General features: G+C 43.5%; 1 protein-coding gene across 1 annotated transcript in view; it reads left to right on the top strand.

Annotated features, from left to right (window-relative positions):
• Positions 1-15,975, top strand: part of BLM (BLM RecQ like helicase) — a 117,526-nt gene that overhangs the window by 82,636 nt on the left and 18,915 nt on the right. The window contains 2 exon segments of the mRNA XM_053719573.1: positions 15,052-15,251; positions 15,425-15,620. Of these exon segments, the coding sequence (XP_053575548.1) occupies positions 15,052-15,251; positions 15,425-15,620 (396 nt within the window).

Consider the following 15,975-nt stretch of genomic DNA (forward strand, 5'->3'; position numbering starts at 1 on the left):
GTGGAGCTCTGATACATAGAAAAGTCTTTCTGAAGACATCATTTGGTATCGTATTCCCCTTTGGGCTTGGTTGGGTCTCAGCAAAGCAGATTCCAGGGACTGTAAAGGGGTTAAATATAAAAACGGCTCCGGTTCCGTTATTTTAAGGGTTAAAGCTTCCAAATTTGGTGTGCAATACTTTTAAGGCTTTAAGACACTGTGGTGAAATTTTGGTGAATTTTGAACAATTCCTTCATACTTTTTCGCAATTGCAGTAATAAAGTGTGTTTAGTTTAAAATTTAAAGTGACAGTAACGGTTTTATTTTAAAACGTTTTTTGTGCTTTGTTATCAAGTTTATGCCTGTTTAACATGTCTGAACTACCAGATAGATTGTGTTCTGACTGTGGGGAAACCAAGGTTCCTTCTCATTTAACTATATGTATTTTATGTCATAAAAAAATTTAGTAAAAATGATGCCCAAGATGATTCCTCAAGTGAGGGGAGTAAGCATGGTACTGCATCATCCCCTCCTTCGTCTACACCAGTCTTGCCCATACAGGAGGCCCCTAGTACATCTAGTGCGCCAATACTCCTTACTATGCAACATTTAACGGCTGTAATGGATAATTCTATCAAAAACATTTTAGCCAATATGCCCACTTATCAGCGAAAGCGCGACTGCTCTGTTTTAGAAAATTCTGTAGAGCATGAGAACGCTGATGATATGGTTTCTGAAGGGCCCCTACACCAGTCTGAGGGGGCCAGGGAGGTTTTGTCTGAGGGAGAAATTTCAGATTCAGGAAACATTTCTCAACAAGCTGAACCTGATGTGATTACTTTTAAATTTAAGTTGGAACATCTCCGCGCTCTGCTTAAGGAGGTGTTATCCAATTTGGATGATTGTGATTATCTGGTCATTCCAGAACCACTATGTAAAATGGAAAAGTTCTTAGAGGCCCCGGGGCCCCCCGAAGCTTTTCCTATATCCAAGCGGGTGGCGTACATTGTTAGTAAAGAATGGGACAGGCCCGGTATACCTTTAGTACCTCCCCCCATATTTATAAAATTGTTTTCCTATAGTCGACCCCAGAAAGGACTGATGGCAGACAGTCCCCAAGGTCGAGGGGGCGGTTTCTACTCTACACAAGCGCGCCACTATACCCATAGAAGATAGTTGTGCTTTCCAAGATCCTATGGATAAAAAATTAGAAGGTCTGCTAAAGATGTTTGTTCAGCAAGGTTCCCTTCTACAACCAATTGCATGCATTGTCCCTGTCACTGCAGCCGCGTGTTTCTAGTTTGATGAGCTAGGAAAGGCGATTATTAGTAATTCTTCTTCTTATGAGGAGATTATGGACAGAATTCGTGCTCTTAAATTGGCTAATTCTTTCACCCTAGACGCCACCTTGCAATTGGCTAGGTTAGCGGCGAAAAAATTCTGGGTTTGCTATTGTGGCGCAGAGCGCTTTGGTTAAAATCTTGGGCAGCGGATGCGTCTTCCAAGAACAAATTGCTTGACATTCCTTTCAAGGGGAAAACACTCTTTGGCCCTGACTTGAAAGAGATTATCTCTGATATCACTGGGGGCAAGGGCCACGCCCTTCCTCAGGATAGGTCTTTTCAAGACCAAAAATAAACCTAAGTTTCGTCCCTTTCGCAGAAACGGATCAGCCCCAAGGGCTACGTCCTCTAAGCAGGAAGGTAATACTTCTCAAGCCAATCCAGCCTGGAGACCTATGCAAGGCTGGAACAAAGGAAAGCAGGCCAGGAAACCTGCCACTGCTACCAAGACAGCATGAAATGCGGGCCCCCGATCCGGGACCGGATCTGGTGGGGGGCAGACTCTCTCTCTTCGCTCAGGCTTGGGCAAGAGATGTTCTGGATCCTTGGGCGCTAGAAATAGTCTCCCAAGGTTATTCTCTGGAGTTCAAGGGGCTTCCTCCAAGGGGGAGGTTCCACAGGTCTCAGTTGTCTTCAGACCACATAAGAAGACAGGCATTCTTACATTGGGTAGAAGACCTGCTAAAAATGGGAGTGATTCATCCTGTTCCATTAGGAGAACAAGGGATGGGGTTCTACTCCAATCTGTTCATAGTTCCCAAAAAAGAGGGAACGTTCAGACCAATCTTAGATCTCAAGATCTTGAACAAGTTTCTCAAGGTTCCATCGTTCAAGATGGAAACCATTCGAACACTTCTTCCTTCCATCCAGGAAGGTCAATTTATGACCAAGGTGGATTTCAAGGATGCGTATCTACATATTCCTATCCACAAGGAACATCATCGGTTCCTAAGGTTTGCATTCCTGGACAAGCATTTCCAGTTCGTGGCGTTTTCTTTCGGATTAGCCACTGCTCCTAGGATTTTCTCATAGGTACTAGGGTCCCTTCTGGCGGTGCTAAGACCAAGGGGCATTGCTGTAGTACCTTACTTGGACGACATTCTGATTCGAGCGTCGTCCCTTCCTCAAGTAAAGGCTCATACGGACATTGTCCTGGCCTTTCTCAGATCTCACGGATGGAAAGTGAACGTGGAAAAGAGTTCTCTATCTCCGTCAACGAGGGTTCCCTTCTTGGGAACTATAATAGACTCCTTAGAAATGAGGATTTTTCTGACAGAAGCCAGAAAAACAAAACTTCTAGACTCTTGTCGGATACTTCATTCCGTTCCTCTTCCTTCCATAGCGCAGTGCATGGAAGTGATAGGTTTGATGGTAGCGGCAATGGACATAGTTCCTTTTGTGCGCATTCATCTAAGACCATTACAACTGTTCATGCTCAGTCAGTGGAATGGGGACTATACAGACTTGTCTCCGAAGATACAAGTAAATCAGAGGACCAGAGACTCATTCCGTTGGTGGCTGTCCCTGGACAACCTGTCACAAGGGATGACCTTCCGCAGACCAGAGTGGGTCATTGTCACGACCGACGCCAGTCTGATGGGCTGGGGCGCGGTCTGGGGATCCCTGAAAGCTCAGGGTCTTTGGTCTCGGGTAGAATCTCTTCTACCGATAAATATTCTGGAACTGAGAGCGATATTCAATGCTCTCAAAGCTTGGCCTCAGCTAGCGAGGGCCAAGTTCATACATCAACCATCAGGGGGGAACAAGGAGTTCCCTAGCGATGGAAGAAGTGACCAAAATCATTCTATGGGCGGAGTCTCACTCCTGCCACCTGTCTGCTATCCACATCCCAGGAGTGGAAAATTGGGAAGCGGATTTTCTGAGTCGTCAGACATTGCATCCGGGGGAGTGGGAACTCCATCCGGAAATCTTTGCCCAAGTCACTCAACCGTGGGGCATTCCAGACATGGATCTGATGGCCTCTCGTCAGAACTTCAGAGTTCCTTACTACGGGTACAGATCCAGGGATCCCAAGGCGGCTCTAGTGGATGCACTAGTAGCACCTTGGACCTTCAAACTAGCTTATGTGTTCCCGCCGTTTCCTCTCATCCCCAGGCTGGTAGCCAGGATCAATCAGGAGAGGGCGTCGGTGATTTTGATAGCTCCTGCGTGGCCACGCAGGACTTGGTATGCAGATCTGGTGAATATGTCATCGGCTCCACCATGGAAGCTACCTTTGAGACGAGACCTTCTTGTTCTAGGTCCGTTCGACCCACTCCAGCTGACTGCTTGGAGATTGAACGCTTGATCTTATCAAAGCGAGGGTTCTCAGATTCTGTTATTAATACTCTTGTTCAGGCCTGAAAGCCTGTAACCAGAAAAATTACCACATAATTTGGTATATCTGTTGGTGTGAATCTGCAGGATTCCCTTGGGACAAGGTTAAGATTCCTAAGAGTCTATCCTTCCTTCGAGAAGGATTGGAAAAAGGATTATCTGCAAGTTCCTTGATGGGACAGATTTCTGCCTTGTCTGTGTTACTTCACAAAAAGCTGGCAGCTGTGCCAGATGTTCTAGCCTTTGTTCAGGCTCTGGTTAGAATCAAGCCTGTTTACAAAATTTTGACTCCTCCTTGGAGTCTCAACCTAGTTCTTTCAGTTCTTCAGGGGGTTCCGTTTGAACCCTTACATTCCGTTGATATTAAGTTATTATCTTGGAAAGTTTTGTTTTTGGTTGCAATTTCTTCTGCTAGAAGAGTTTCAGAATTATCTGCTCAGCAGTGTTCTTCTCCTTATCTGGTGTTCCATGCAGATAAGGTGGTTTTGCGTACTAAACCTGGTTTTCTTCCAAAAGTTGTTTCTAACAAAAACATTAACCAGGAGATAGTTGTGCCTTCTTTGTGTCCTAATCCAGTTTCAAAGAAGGAACGTTTGTTGCACAACTTGGATGTAGTTCGTGCTCTCAAATTTTACTTAGCAGCTACTAAGGATTTCAGACAAACTTTGTCTTTGTTTGTTGTTTATTCTGGTAAACGGAGAGGTCAAAAAGCAACTTCTACCTCTCTCTCCTTCTGGATTAAAAGCATTATCCGATTGGCTTATGAGACTGCCGGACGGCAGCCTCCTGAAAGAATCACAGCTCACTCCACTAGGGCTGTGGCTTCCACATGGGCCTTCAAGAACGAGGCTTCTGTTGATCAGATATGTAAGGCAGCGACTTGGTCTTCACTGCACACTTTTTCTAAATTTTACAAATTTGATACTTTTGCTTCTTCTGAGGCTATTTTTGGGAGAAAGGTTTTGCAAGCCGTGGTGCCTTCCATTTAGGTGACCTGATTTGCTCCCTCCCTTCATCCGTGTCCTAAAGCTTTGGTATTGGTTCCCACAAGTAAGGATGACGCCGTGGACCGGACACACCTATGTTGGAGAAAACAGAATTTATGTTTACCTGATAAATTACTTTCTCCAACGGTGTGTCCGGTCCACGGCCCGCCCTGGTTTTTTTAATCAGGTCTGATAATTTATTTTCTTTAACTACAGTCACCACGGTAACATATGGTTTCTCCTATGCAAATATTCCTCCTTAACGTCGGTCGAATGACTGGGGTAGGCGGAGCCTAGGAGGGATCATGTGACCAGCTTTGCTGGGCTCTTTGCCATTTCCTGTTGGGGAAGAGAATATCCCACAAGTAAGGATGACGCCGTGGACCGGACACACCGTTGGAGAAAGTAATTTATCAGGTAAACATAAATTCTGTTTTTTCTCTCTTTTCTTACACAAACGTCTGGTAAATGTCCCAGATGTACAATCATTTCTCCAACATAGGTGTGTCCGGTCCACGGCGTCATCCTTACTTGTGGGATATTCTCTTCCCCAACAGGAAATGGCAAAGAGCCCAGCAAAGCTGGTCACATGATCCCTCCTAGGCTCCGCCTACCCCAGTCATTCTCTTTGCCGTTGTACAGGCAACATCTCCACGGAGATGGCTTAGAGTTTTTTAGTGTTTAACTGTAGTTTTTATTATTCAATCAAGAGTTTGTTATTTTGAAATAGTGCTGGTATGTACTATTTACTCAGAAACAGAAAAGTGATGAAGAATTCTGTTTGTATGAGGAAAATGATTTTAGCAACCGTCACTAAAATCCATGGCTGTTCCACACAGGACTGTTGAGAGCAATTAACTTCAGTTGGGGGAACAGTGAGCAGTCTCTTGCTGCTTGAGGTATGACACATTCTAACAAGACGATGTAATGCTGGAAGCTGTCATTTTCCCTATGGGATCCGGTAAGCCATGTTTATTACGATCGTAAATAAGGGCTTCACAAGGGCTTATTAAGACTGTAGACTTTTTCTGGGCTAAATCGATTCATTATTAAATACATATTTAGCCTTGAGGAATCATTTTATCTGGGTATTTTGATATAATAATATCGGCAGGCACTGTTTTAGACACCTTATTCTTTAGGGGCTTTCCCAAAGCATAGGCAGAGCCTCATTTTCGCGCCGGTGTTGCGCACTTGTTTTTGAGAGGCATGGCATGCAGTCGCATGTGAGAGGAGCTCTGATACTTAGAAAAGACTTTCTGAAGGCGTCATTTGGTATCGTATTCCCCTTTGGGCTTGGTTGGGTCTCAGCAAAGCAGATACCAGGGACTGTAAAGGGGTTAAAGTTCAAAACGGCTCCGGTTCCGTTATTTTAAGGGTTAAAGCTTCCAAATTTGGTGTGCAATACTTTTAAGGCTTTAAGACACTGTGGTGAAAATTTGGTGAATTTTGAACAATTCCTTCATGTTTTTTCGCAATTGCAGTAATAAAGTGTGTTCAGTTTAAAATTTAAAGTGACAGTAACGGTTTTATTTTAAAACGTTTTTTGTACCTTGTTATCAAGTTTATGCCTGTTTAACATGTCTGAACTACCAGATAGACTGTGTTCTGAATGTGGGGAAGCCAGAATTCCTATTCATTTAAATAAATGTGATTTATGTGACAATGACAATGATGCCCAAGATGATTCCTCAAGTGAGGGGAGTAAGCATGGTACTGCATCATTCCCTCCTTCGTCTACACGAGTCTTGCCCACTCAGGAGGCCCCTAGTACATCTAGCGCGCCAATACTCCTTACTATGCAACAATTAACGGCTGTAATGGATAATTCTGTCAAAAACATTTTAGCCAAAATGAACACTTATCAGCGTAAGCGCGACTGCTCTGTTTTAGATACTGAAGAGCATGACGACGCTGATAATAATATTTCTGAAGGGCCCCTAACCCAGTCTGATGGGGCCAGGGAGGTTTTGTCTGAGGGAGAAATTACTGATTCAGGGAACATTTCTCAACAAGCTGAACCTGATGTGTTTACATTTAAATTTAAGTTGGAACATCTCCGCATTTTGCTTAAGGAGGTATTATCCACTCTGGATGATTGTGACAAGTTGGTCATCCCAGAGAAACTATGTAAAATGGACAAGTTCCTAGAGGTGCCGGGGCTCCCAGAAGCTTTTCCTATACCCAAGCGGGTGGCGGACATTGTTAATAAAGAATGGGAAAGGCCCGGTATTCCTTTCGTCCCTCCCCCCATATTTAAAAAATTGTTTCCTATGGTCGACCCCAGAAAGGACTTATGGCAGACAGTCCCCAAGGTCGAGGGAGCGGTTTCCACTTTAAACAAACGCACCACTATACCCATAGAGGATAGTTGTGCTTTCAAAGATCCTATGGATAAAAAAAATTAGAAGGTTTGCTTAAAAAGATGTTTGTTCAGCAGGGTTACCTTCTACAACCAATTTCATGCATTGTCCCTGTCGCTACAGCCGCATGTTTCTGGTTCGATGAGCTGATAAAGGCGGTTGATAGTGATTCTCCTCCTTATGAGGAGATTATGGACAGAATCAATGCTCTCAAATTGGCTAATTCTTTCACCCTAGACGCCACTTTGCAATTGGCTAGGTTAGCGGCTAAGAATTCTGGGTTTGCTATTGTGGCGCGCAGAGCGCTTTGGTTGAAATCTTGGTCGGCTGATGCGTCTTCCAAGAACAAGCTACTTAACATTCCTTTCAAGGGGAAAACGCTGTTTGGCCCTGACTTGAAAGAGATTATCTCTGATATCACTGGGGGTAAGGGCCACGCCCTTCCTCAGGATCGGCCTTTCAAGGCAAAAAATAAACCTAATTTTCGTCCCTTTCGTAGAAACGGACCAGCCCAAGGTGCTACGTCCTCTAAGCAAGAGGGTAATACTTCTCAAGCCAAGCCAGCTTGGAGACCAATGCAAGGCTGGAACAAGGGAAAGCAGGCCAAGAAACCTGCCACTGCTACCAAGACAGCATGAAATGTTGGCCCCCGATCCGGGACCGGGTCTGGTGGGGGGCAGACTCTCTCTCTTCGCTCAGGCTTGGGCAAGAGATGTTCTGGATCCTTGGGCGCTAGAAATAGTCTCCCAAGGTTATCTTCTGGAATTCAAGGGACTTCCCCCAAGGGGGAGGTTCCACAGGTCTCAGTTGTCTTCAGACCACATAAAACGACAGGCATTCTTACATTGTGTAGAAGACCTGTTAAGAATGGGAGTGATTCATCCTGTTCCATTAAGAGAACAAGGGATGGGGCTCTACTCCAATCTGTTCATAGTTCCCAAAAAAGAGGGAACGTTCAGACCAATCTTAGATCTCAAGATCTTAAACAAGTTTCTCAAGGTTCCATCGTTCAAGATGGAAACCATTCGAACTATTCTTCCTTCCATCCAGGAAGGTCAATTCATGACCACAGTGGATTTAAAGGATGCGTATCTACATATTCCTATCCACAAGGAACATCATCGGTTCCTAAGGTTCGCATTCCTGGACAAGCATTACCAGTTCGTGGCGCTTCCTTTCGGATTAGCCACTGCTCCAAGGATTTTCACAAAGGTACTAGGGTCCCTTCTAGCTGTGCTAAGACCAAGGGGCATTGCTGTAGTACCTTACTTGGACGACATTCTGATTCAAGCGTCGTCCCTTCCTCAAGCAAAGGCTCACACGGACATTGTCCTGGCCTTTCTCAGATCTCACGGATGGAAAGTGAACGTGGAAAAGAGTTCTCTATCTCCGTCAACAAGGGTTCCCTTCTTGGGAACAATAATAGACTCCTTAGAAATGAAGATTTTTCTGACAGAGGCCAGAAAAACAAAACTTCTAGACTCTTGTCGGATACTTCATTCCGTTCCTCTTCCTTCCATAGCGCAGTGCATGGAAGTGATCGGTTTGATGGTAGCGGCAATGGACATAGTTCCTTTTGCGCGCATTCATCTAAGACCATTACAACTGTGCATGCTCAGTCAGTGGAATGGGGACTATACAGACTTGTCTCCGAAGATACAAGTAAATCAGAGGACCAGAGACTCACTCCGTTGGTGGCTGTCCCTGGACAACCTGTCACAAGGGATGACATTCCGCAGACCGGAGTGGGTCATCGTCACGACCGACGCCAGTCTGATGGGCTGGGGCGCGGTCTGGGGATCCCTGAAAGCTCAGGGTCTTTGGTCTCGGGAAGAATCTCTTCTACCGATAAATATTCTGGAACTGAGAGCGATATTCAATGCTCTCAAGGCTTGGCCTCAGCTAGCGAGGGCCAAGTTCATACGGTTTCAATCAGACAACATGACAACTGTTGCGTTCATCAACCATCAGGGGGGAACAAGGAGTTCCCTAGCGATGGAAGAAGTGACCAAAATCATTCTATGGGCGGAGTCTCACTCCTGCCACCTGTCTGCTATCCACATCCCAGGAGTGGAAAATTGGGAAGCGGATTTTCTGAGTCGTCAGACATTGCATCCGGGGGAGTGGGAACTCCATCCGGAAATCTTTGCCCAAGTCACTCAGCTGTGGGGCATTCCAGACATGGATCTGATGGCCTCTCGTCAGAACTTCAAAGTTCCTTGCTACGGGTCCAGATCCAGGGATCCCAAGGCGGCTCTAGTGGATGCACTAGTAGCACCTTGGACCTTCAAACTAGCTTATGTGTTCCCGCCGTTTCCTCTCATCCCCAGGCTGGTAGCCAGGATCAATCAGGAGAGGGCGTCGGTGATCTTGATAGCTCCTGCGTGGCCACACAGGACTTGGTATGCAGATCTGGTGAATATGTCATCGGCTCCACCTTGGAAGCTACCTTTGAGACGAGACCTTCTTGTTCAGGGTCCGTTCGAACATCCGAATCTGGTTTCACTCCAGCTGACTGCTTGGAGATTGAACGCTTGATCTTATCGAAGCGAGGGTTCTCAGATTCTGTTATCGATACTCTTGTTCAGGCCAGAAAGCCTGTAACTAGAAAGATTTACCACAAAATTTGGAAAAAATATATCTGTTGGTGTGAATCTAAAGGATTCCCTTGGGACAAGGTTAAGATTCCTAAGATTCTATCCTTCCTTCAAGAAGGATTGGAAAAAGGATTATCGGCTAGTTCCCTGAAGGGACAGATTTCTGCCTTGTCTGTGTTACTTCACAAAAAGCTGGCAGCTGTGCCAGATGTGCAAGCCTTTGTTCAGGCTCTGGTTAGAATTAAGCCTGTTTACAAACCTTTGACTCCTCCTTGGAGTCTCAACTTAGTTCTTTCAGTTCTTCAGGGGGTTCCGTTTGAACCCCTACATTCCGTTGATATTAAGTTATTATCTTGGAAAGTTTTGTTTTTAGTTGCGATTTCTTCTGCTAGAAGAGTTTCAGAATTATCTGCTCTGCAGTGTTCTCCTCCTTATCTGGTGTTCCATGCAGATAAGGTGGTTTTACGTACTAAACCTGGTTTTCTTCCAAAAGTTGTTTCTAACAAAAACATTAACCAGGAGATTATCGTACCTTCTCTGTGTCCGAAACCAGTGTCAAAGAAGGAACGTTTGTTGCACAATCTGGATGTTGTTCGCGCTCTAAAATTCTATTTAGATGCTACAAAGGATTTTAGACAAACATCTTCCTTGTTTGTTGTTTATTCCGGTAAAAGGAGAGGTCAAAAAGCAACTTCTACCTCTCTCTCTTTTTGGATTAAAAGCATCATCAGATTGGCTTACGAGACTGCCGGACGGCAGCCTCCCGAAAGAATCACGGCTCATTCCACTAGGGCTGTGGCTTCCACATGGGCCTTCAAGAACGAGGCTTCTGTTGATCAGATATGTAGGGCAGCGACTTGGTCTTCACTGCACACTTTTACCAAATTTTACAAGTTTGATACTTTTGCTTCTTCTGAGGCTATTTTTGGGAGAAAGGTTTTGCAAGCCGCGGTGCCTTCCATTTAGGTGACCTGATTTGCTCCCTCCCTTCATCCGTGTCCTAAAGCTTTGGTATTGGTTCCCACAAGTAAGGATGACGCCGTGGACCGGACACACCTATGTTGGAGAAAACAGAATTTATGTTTACCTGATAAATTACTTTCTCCAACGGTGTGTCCGGTCCACGGCCCACCCTGGTTTTTTTAATCAGGTCTGATAATTTATTTTCTTTAACTACAGTCACCACGGTACCATATGGTTTCTCCTATGCAAATATTCCTCCTTAACGTCGGTCGAATGACTGGGGTAGGCGGAGCCTAGGAGGGATCATGTGACCAGCTTTGCTGGGCTCTTTGCCATTTCCTGTTGGGGAAGAGAATATCCCACAAGTAAGGATGACGCCGTGGACCGGACACACCGTTGGAGAAAGTAATTTATCAGGTAAACATAAATTCTGTTTTTGTCAGGCCTTGGTCAGGATCAGGCCTGTGTTCATACAGTTACTCCTCCATGGAGTCTGATTTTAGTTTTCAGAGTTCTTCAAGGGGCTCCGTTTGAGCCCATTCTTTCCTTTAGATATTGTGTTATCTTGGAAAGTTTTTTTCTTATTGCTATTTCTTCTGCTCGGAGAGTGTCGGTGCTTTCGGCATTTCAGTATGAGTCTCCTTATTCTACTTACATTCAGATAAGGTAGTTTTCCGTTCTATCTTAGGATTTTTTCTTAAGGTTGTTTCTGATCGGAACATTAATCAGGAGATTGTTCTTTTCTTGTGTCCTAGGAAAGACTTCTGTTCAATTTGGTTGTGGTCCGTGCTCTAAGGTTTTTCTTGCAGGCGACTAAGGACTGTCGTCAGTCTTCTTGTTTGTGGTTTTCTCAGGAAAACGCAAGGGACAAAAGCTATCGCTACTTCTTTTTCTGGTTGGCTGAAGAGTATCTTCCGTTTGCATATGAGACTGCTGGACGGCAGTCTCCAGAGAGAGTTACAGCTCATTCCATGAGGGCTTTTGTGGAACAGATTTGCAAGGCTGCAACTTGGTCCTCTCTTCACGCTTTTTTAAAGTTTGTCACTTTTGCCTAGGCTAAGGCCGATTTTGGGAGAAAGGTTCTTCAAGCAGTGGTGCCTTCAGTTTAGGTTCCCTGTCTTGTCCCTCCCGTATCATCTGTGTACTCTAGCTTGGGTATTGAATCCCATTAGTAATTAAGATGATCTGTGGACTCATCGTGTCTTAAAAAAGAAAAGAAAATTTATGCTTACCTGATAAATGTATTTCTTTTTTTGACACAATGAGTCCACGGCCCGCCCTGTTCTTTTAGACAGGTTGTGGGTTATTGTAAACTTCAGACCCCTCTGCACCTTGGCTTTTCTTTTCTCTTCCTAACTTCGGTCGAATGACTGGAGTGGGAGGGAAGGGAGGAGCTATTTAACAGCTCTGCTGTGGTGCTCTTTGCCTCCTCCTGCTGACAAGAGGTGAATATCCCATTAGTAATTAAGATGATCCGTGGACTCATCGTGTCAATAAAGAAATAAATTTATCAGGTAAGCATAAATTTTCTTATTGCTGATTCTATTCAGAAGGCTTTGTCTGCCATTCCGCCTTCTAATAAATGTAAAGGTCTTTTAAAACTTCTCAAAAAGTTTATGAAATTTCAAATGACCGTCAACATACTGAATTATCCTCCCCTGATGAGGATCTATCTGATTCAGAAGATCATTCCTCAAATATTGACACTGACAAATCTACTTATTTATTTTAAATGGAGTATATTCGTTCTTTGTTAAAGAAGTGTTGATTATATTGGATATTGAGGAGACTAGTCCTCTTGATATTAAAACTAGTAAACGTTTAAATTATGTTTATAAACCTCCTGTGGTTATTCCAGAGGTTTTTCCAGTTCCTGATGCTATTTCTGATAAGATTTCTAAGGAATGGAATAGGCCTGGTACTACTTTTATTCCTTCTTTAAAGTTAAAAAAAAAAATTGTATCCTTTGCCAGCAGTTACATTCTAGTTTTGGGTAAAGATCCCCAAAGTTGATGGGGCTATCTCTACTCTTGTTTAGCATACTACTATTCCTATGGAAGATAGTACTTCTTTTTTAATTTCCTTTAGATAGGAACTTGAATCTTATCTAAAGAAAGCCTATTTATATTCAGGTCATCTTCTCAGGCCTGCATTTTCTTTGGATGATGTTGCAGCTGCATCAACTTTTTGGTTGGAAAATTAGCGCAACAAGAATTGGATTATGATTTGTCTAGCATTGTTCGCTTGCTTCAACATGCTATTCAGTTTATTTGTGATGCCATTTTTTTCATCAAAATTGATGTTAAATTTGTTTTTAACTATTTTAGCTACAAGAGTTTTGTGGCTTAAATCTTGGAATTCTGACATGACTTCTAAGTCCAGATTGCTATCTCTTTTTTTCCAAGGTAATAAGTTATTTGGTTCTCAGTTGAATTTGATTATCTCAACTGTCACTGGGGGAAGACTTAAGGGTAAATCTAAAGCTTCTAACCGTTTTCGTTCCTTTCAACTAAATAAGGAACAGAAACCTATTCCTTCCCCCAAGGAATCTGTTTCCAATTGGATTAAATCCAAGCCTTTTAAGGAACCAAAGCCAGCCCCTAAGTCCGCATGTAGGTGCAGTCCTCATTCCAGCGCAGCTGGTAGGGGGCAGATTAAGTTTTCTCAGGGGTACCGAATAGGATTCATAGTAAGACCTCCTGTGAGAAGATATTTTCTCTCACGCATTCCTGCAAATCCAGTAAAGGCTCAGGCTTTCCTGAAGTGTGTTTCAGACCTGGAGTTTCAGGGGTAATAATGCCAGTTCCGTTTCAGGAACAGGGTTTGGGGTTTTATTCAAATCTATTCATTGTCCCAAAGAAAGAAAATTCATTCAGGCCAATTCTGGATCTGAAAATTTTTTTTAATCATTATGTAAGAGTACCAATTTTTCGCTTTTCCATTTGGCCTAGTGGAAGCTCTAAGAATCTTTTCTAAGGTTCTTGGTGCCCTACTCTCTGTAATCAGAGAGCGGGTTATTGCGGTGTTTCCTTATTTGGACGATTTCTTGGTATTAGCTCAGTCTTCAAATTTTGCAGAATCTTACACGAATCAACTAGTGTTGTTTCTTCGAAAAACATGGTTGGAGGATCAATTTACTAAAAAGTTCTTTGGTTCCTCAGACAAGGGTCACCTTTTTAGGTTTCCAGATAGATTCAGTGTCCATGACTCTGTCTCTAACAGACAAGAGACGTTTTGAATTGGTTGCAGCCTGTTGGAACCTTCAGTCTCAGTCATTCCCTTCAGTAGCTATGTGCATGGAAGTTTTCGGTCTCATGACTGCAGCATCGGACGTGATGCCCTTTTGCTTGTTTTCATATGAGACCTCTCCAGCTTTGTGTGCTGAACCAATGGTGCAGGGTTTTTTCAATTATATCACAATGTATATCCTTAAATCCCAATGTTCGACTATCTCTGACTTGGTGGTTAAATCACCATTGTATAGTTGTAGGGGCCTCTTTTTGTTGGTCAAACCTGGACTGTGATCTCAACAGATGCGAGTCTTTCAGGTTGGGGAGCTGTCTGGGGATCTCTGACAGCACAAGGAGTTTGGAAATCTCAAGGGCCAAGATTAGCAATCAATATTTTTAAACTCTATGATTTTCAGGGCTCTTCAGAATTGGCATCTGTTGAAGAGAGAACCGTTCATTTGTTTTCAGACAGACAATATCACAACTGTGGCATTTGTCAATCATCAGGATGGGACTCATAGTCCCCAAGCTATGAAAGAAGTATCCCGGATACTTGCTTGGGCGGATTCCAGCTCCTGTCTAATTTCTGTGGTTCATATCCCAGGTATAGACAATTGGGAAGCGGATTATTTCAGCCGTCAGACTTTACATCCGGGGGAGTAGTCCCTCCATCCAGATGTGTTTTCTCAGGTTGTTCAGATGTGGGGGTTTTCAGAAATAGTTCTGGTGGCTTCTCATCTAAACAAGGAACTTCCCAGGTACCTGTCCAGGTTCAGGGATCCTCATGCGGAAGCAGTGGATGCGTTGACACTTCCTTGGTGTTATCAACCTGCTTATATTTTCCCGCCTTTAGTTCTTCCAAGAGTGATCTCCAAAATCATCATGAAGCAATTGTTTGTGTTGCTGGTGGCTCCAGCATGGCCTCACAGGTTTTAGTATGCGGATCTTGTTCGGATATCCAGTTGCCAACCTTGGCCACTTCACCCCACTACTTGGCTATTCGTTAAACTGAATTGTGGGTGTGGTGAGGTGTGTATTTATAGGCATTTTGAGGTTTGGGAAACTTTGCCCCTCCTGGTAGGATTGTATATCCCATACGTCACTAGCTCATGGACTCTTGCCAATATGAAAGAAATTAATTTATCAGGTAAGTTCTTACATAAATTATGTTGTGGTTTTTTTTGGTTACAATGGTCTTTTCAGCCTGAGGCTTGTGTCCAAGTTTATCCATTCTCATTTTCTCTTTACTCCAGGAACTAAAACGGCAAAGGTTCAGACTGGCATATTTGGGAAAGGAGCTGCCTACTCCCGGCATAATGCAGAGAGGTTATTCCGGAAGCTGGTCCTAGACAGGATCTTGGATGAAGAGCTTTACATTACAGCTAATGACCAGGCTGTGGCATACACAACCATAGGAGAAAAAGCTCAAGCTGTTGTAAATGGCTTCTTAAAGGTGTGTGTTAAATATAACAGGATGGGGTTATTGTATTAGTTTAATTTCCATTTCCCTTTGTGGTGTTTGGACCCATGTAGTATCAAATCTTTTGCTGCTATAAAGACCTTTACTTGGAATAGAAGTACAAATACCCTTCTTGACCGCAAAATTAACAAAGTCTTCTCTCACAGGTAGAGTTCCAGGACACTGAGAATGCAAGTAGTATCAGGAAACAAAAGGCATCTATTGTGGCCAATACGTCACAAAGGGAAGAAATGGTGAAAAAATGCCAAGCAGAGGTCACTGAGCTCTGCAAGCGCTTGGGCAAAATCTTTGGAGTACACTACTTCAATATCTTCAATACTGCCACAATCAGAAGGATAGCAGGTATGTGAGAACTCTTCATCCTATGAAAAACCATACATCTATTCATCTATCTTTAAAGAGCCTCTTCAGAGAAAGGTAGAAAATACCCTCATTAAATTGTATTCATTATCTGTAATCTACAGTAAAAATACAGATTTGGTAAAGCTAAACTAGCCTCCAAAATTTATAATAGTGTCATTTGATACTGGGAGGGCCAGAGGTGTGTGTGTATTCAGAACTACTTTCTTTTCTTTTAAATTGTCATAATTCCATTCTTCCAATATTACTTTTGAGTAAATGGTCCCATACACCCACTTTCGAAGATGGAAGAAACATCTCAGGAGACTCTCACTTTTCCTTTTCCATTGCATGTGAA

This window comes from Bombina bombina, chromosome 6 (assembly GCF_027579735.1).
Source record: "Bombina bombina isolate aBomBom1 chromosome 6, aBomBom1.pri, whole genome shotgun sequence".
Taxonomy (NCBI): domain Eukaryota; kingdom Metazoa; phylum Chordata; class Amphibia; order Anura; family Bombinatoridae; genus Bombina; species Bombina bombina.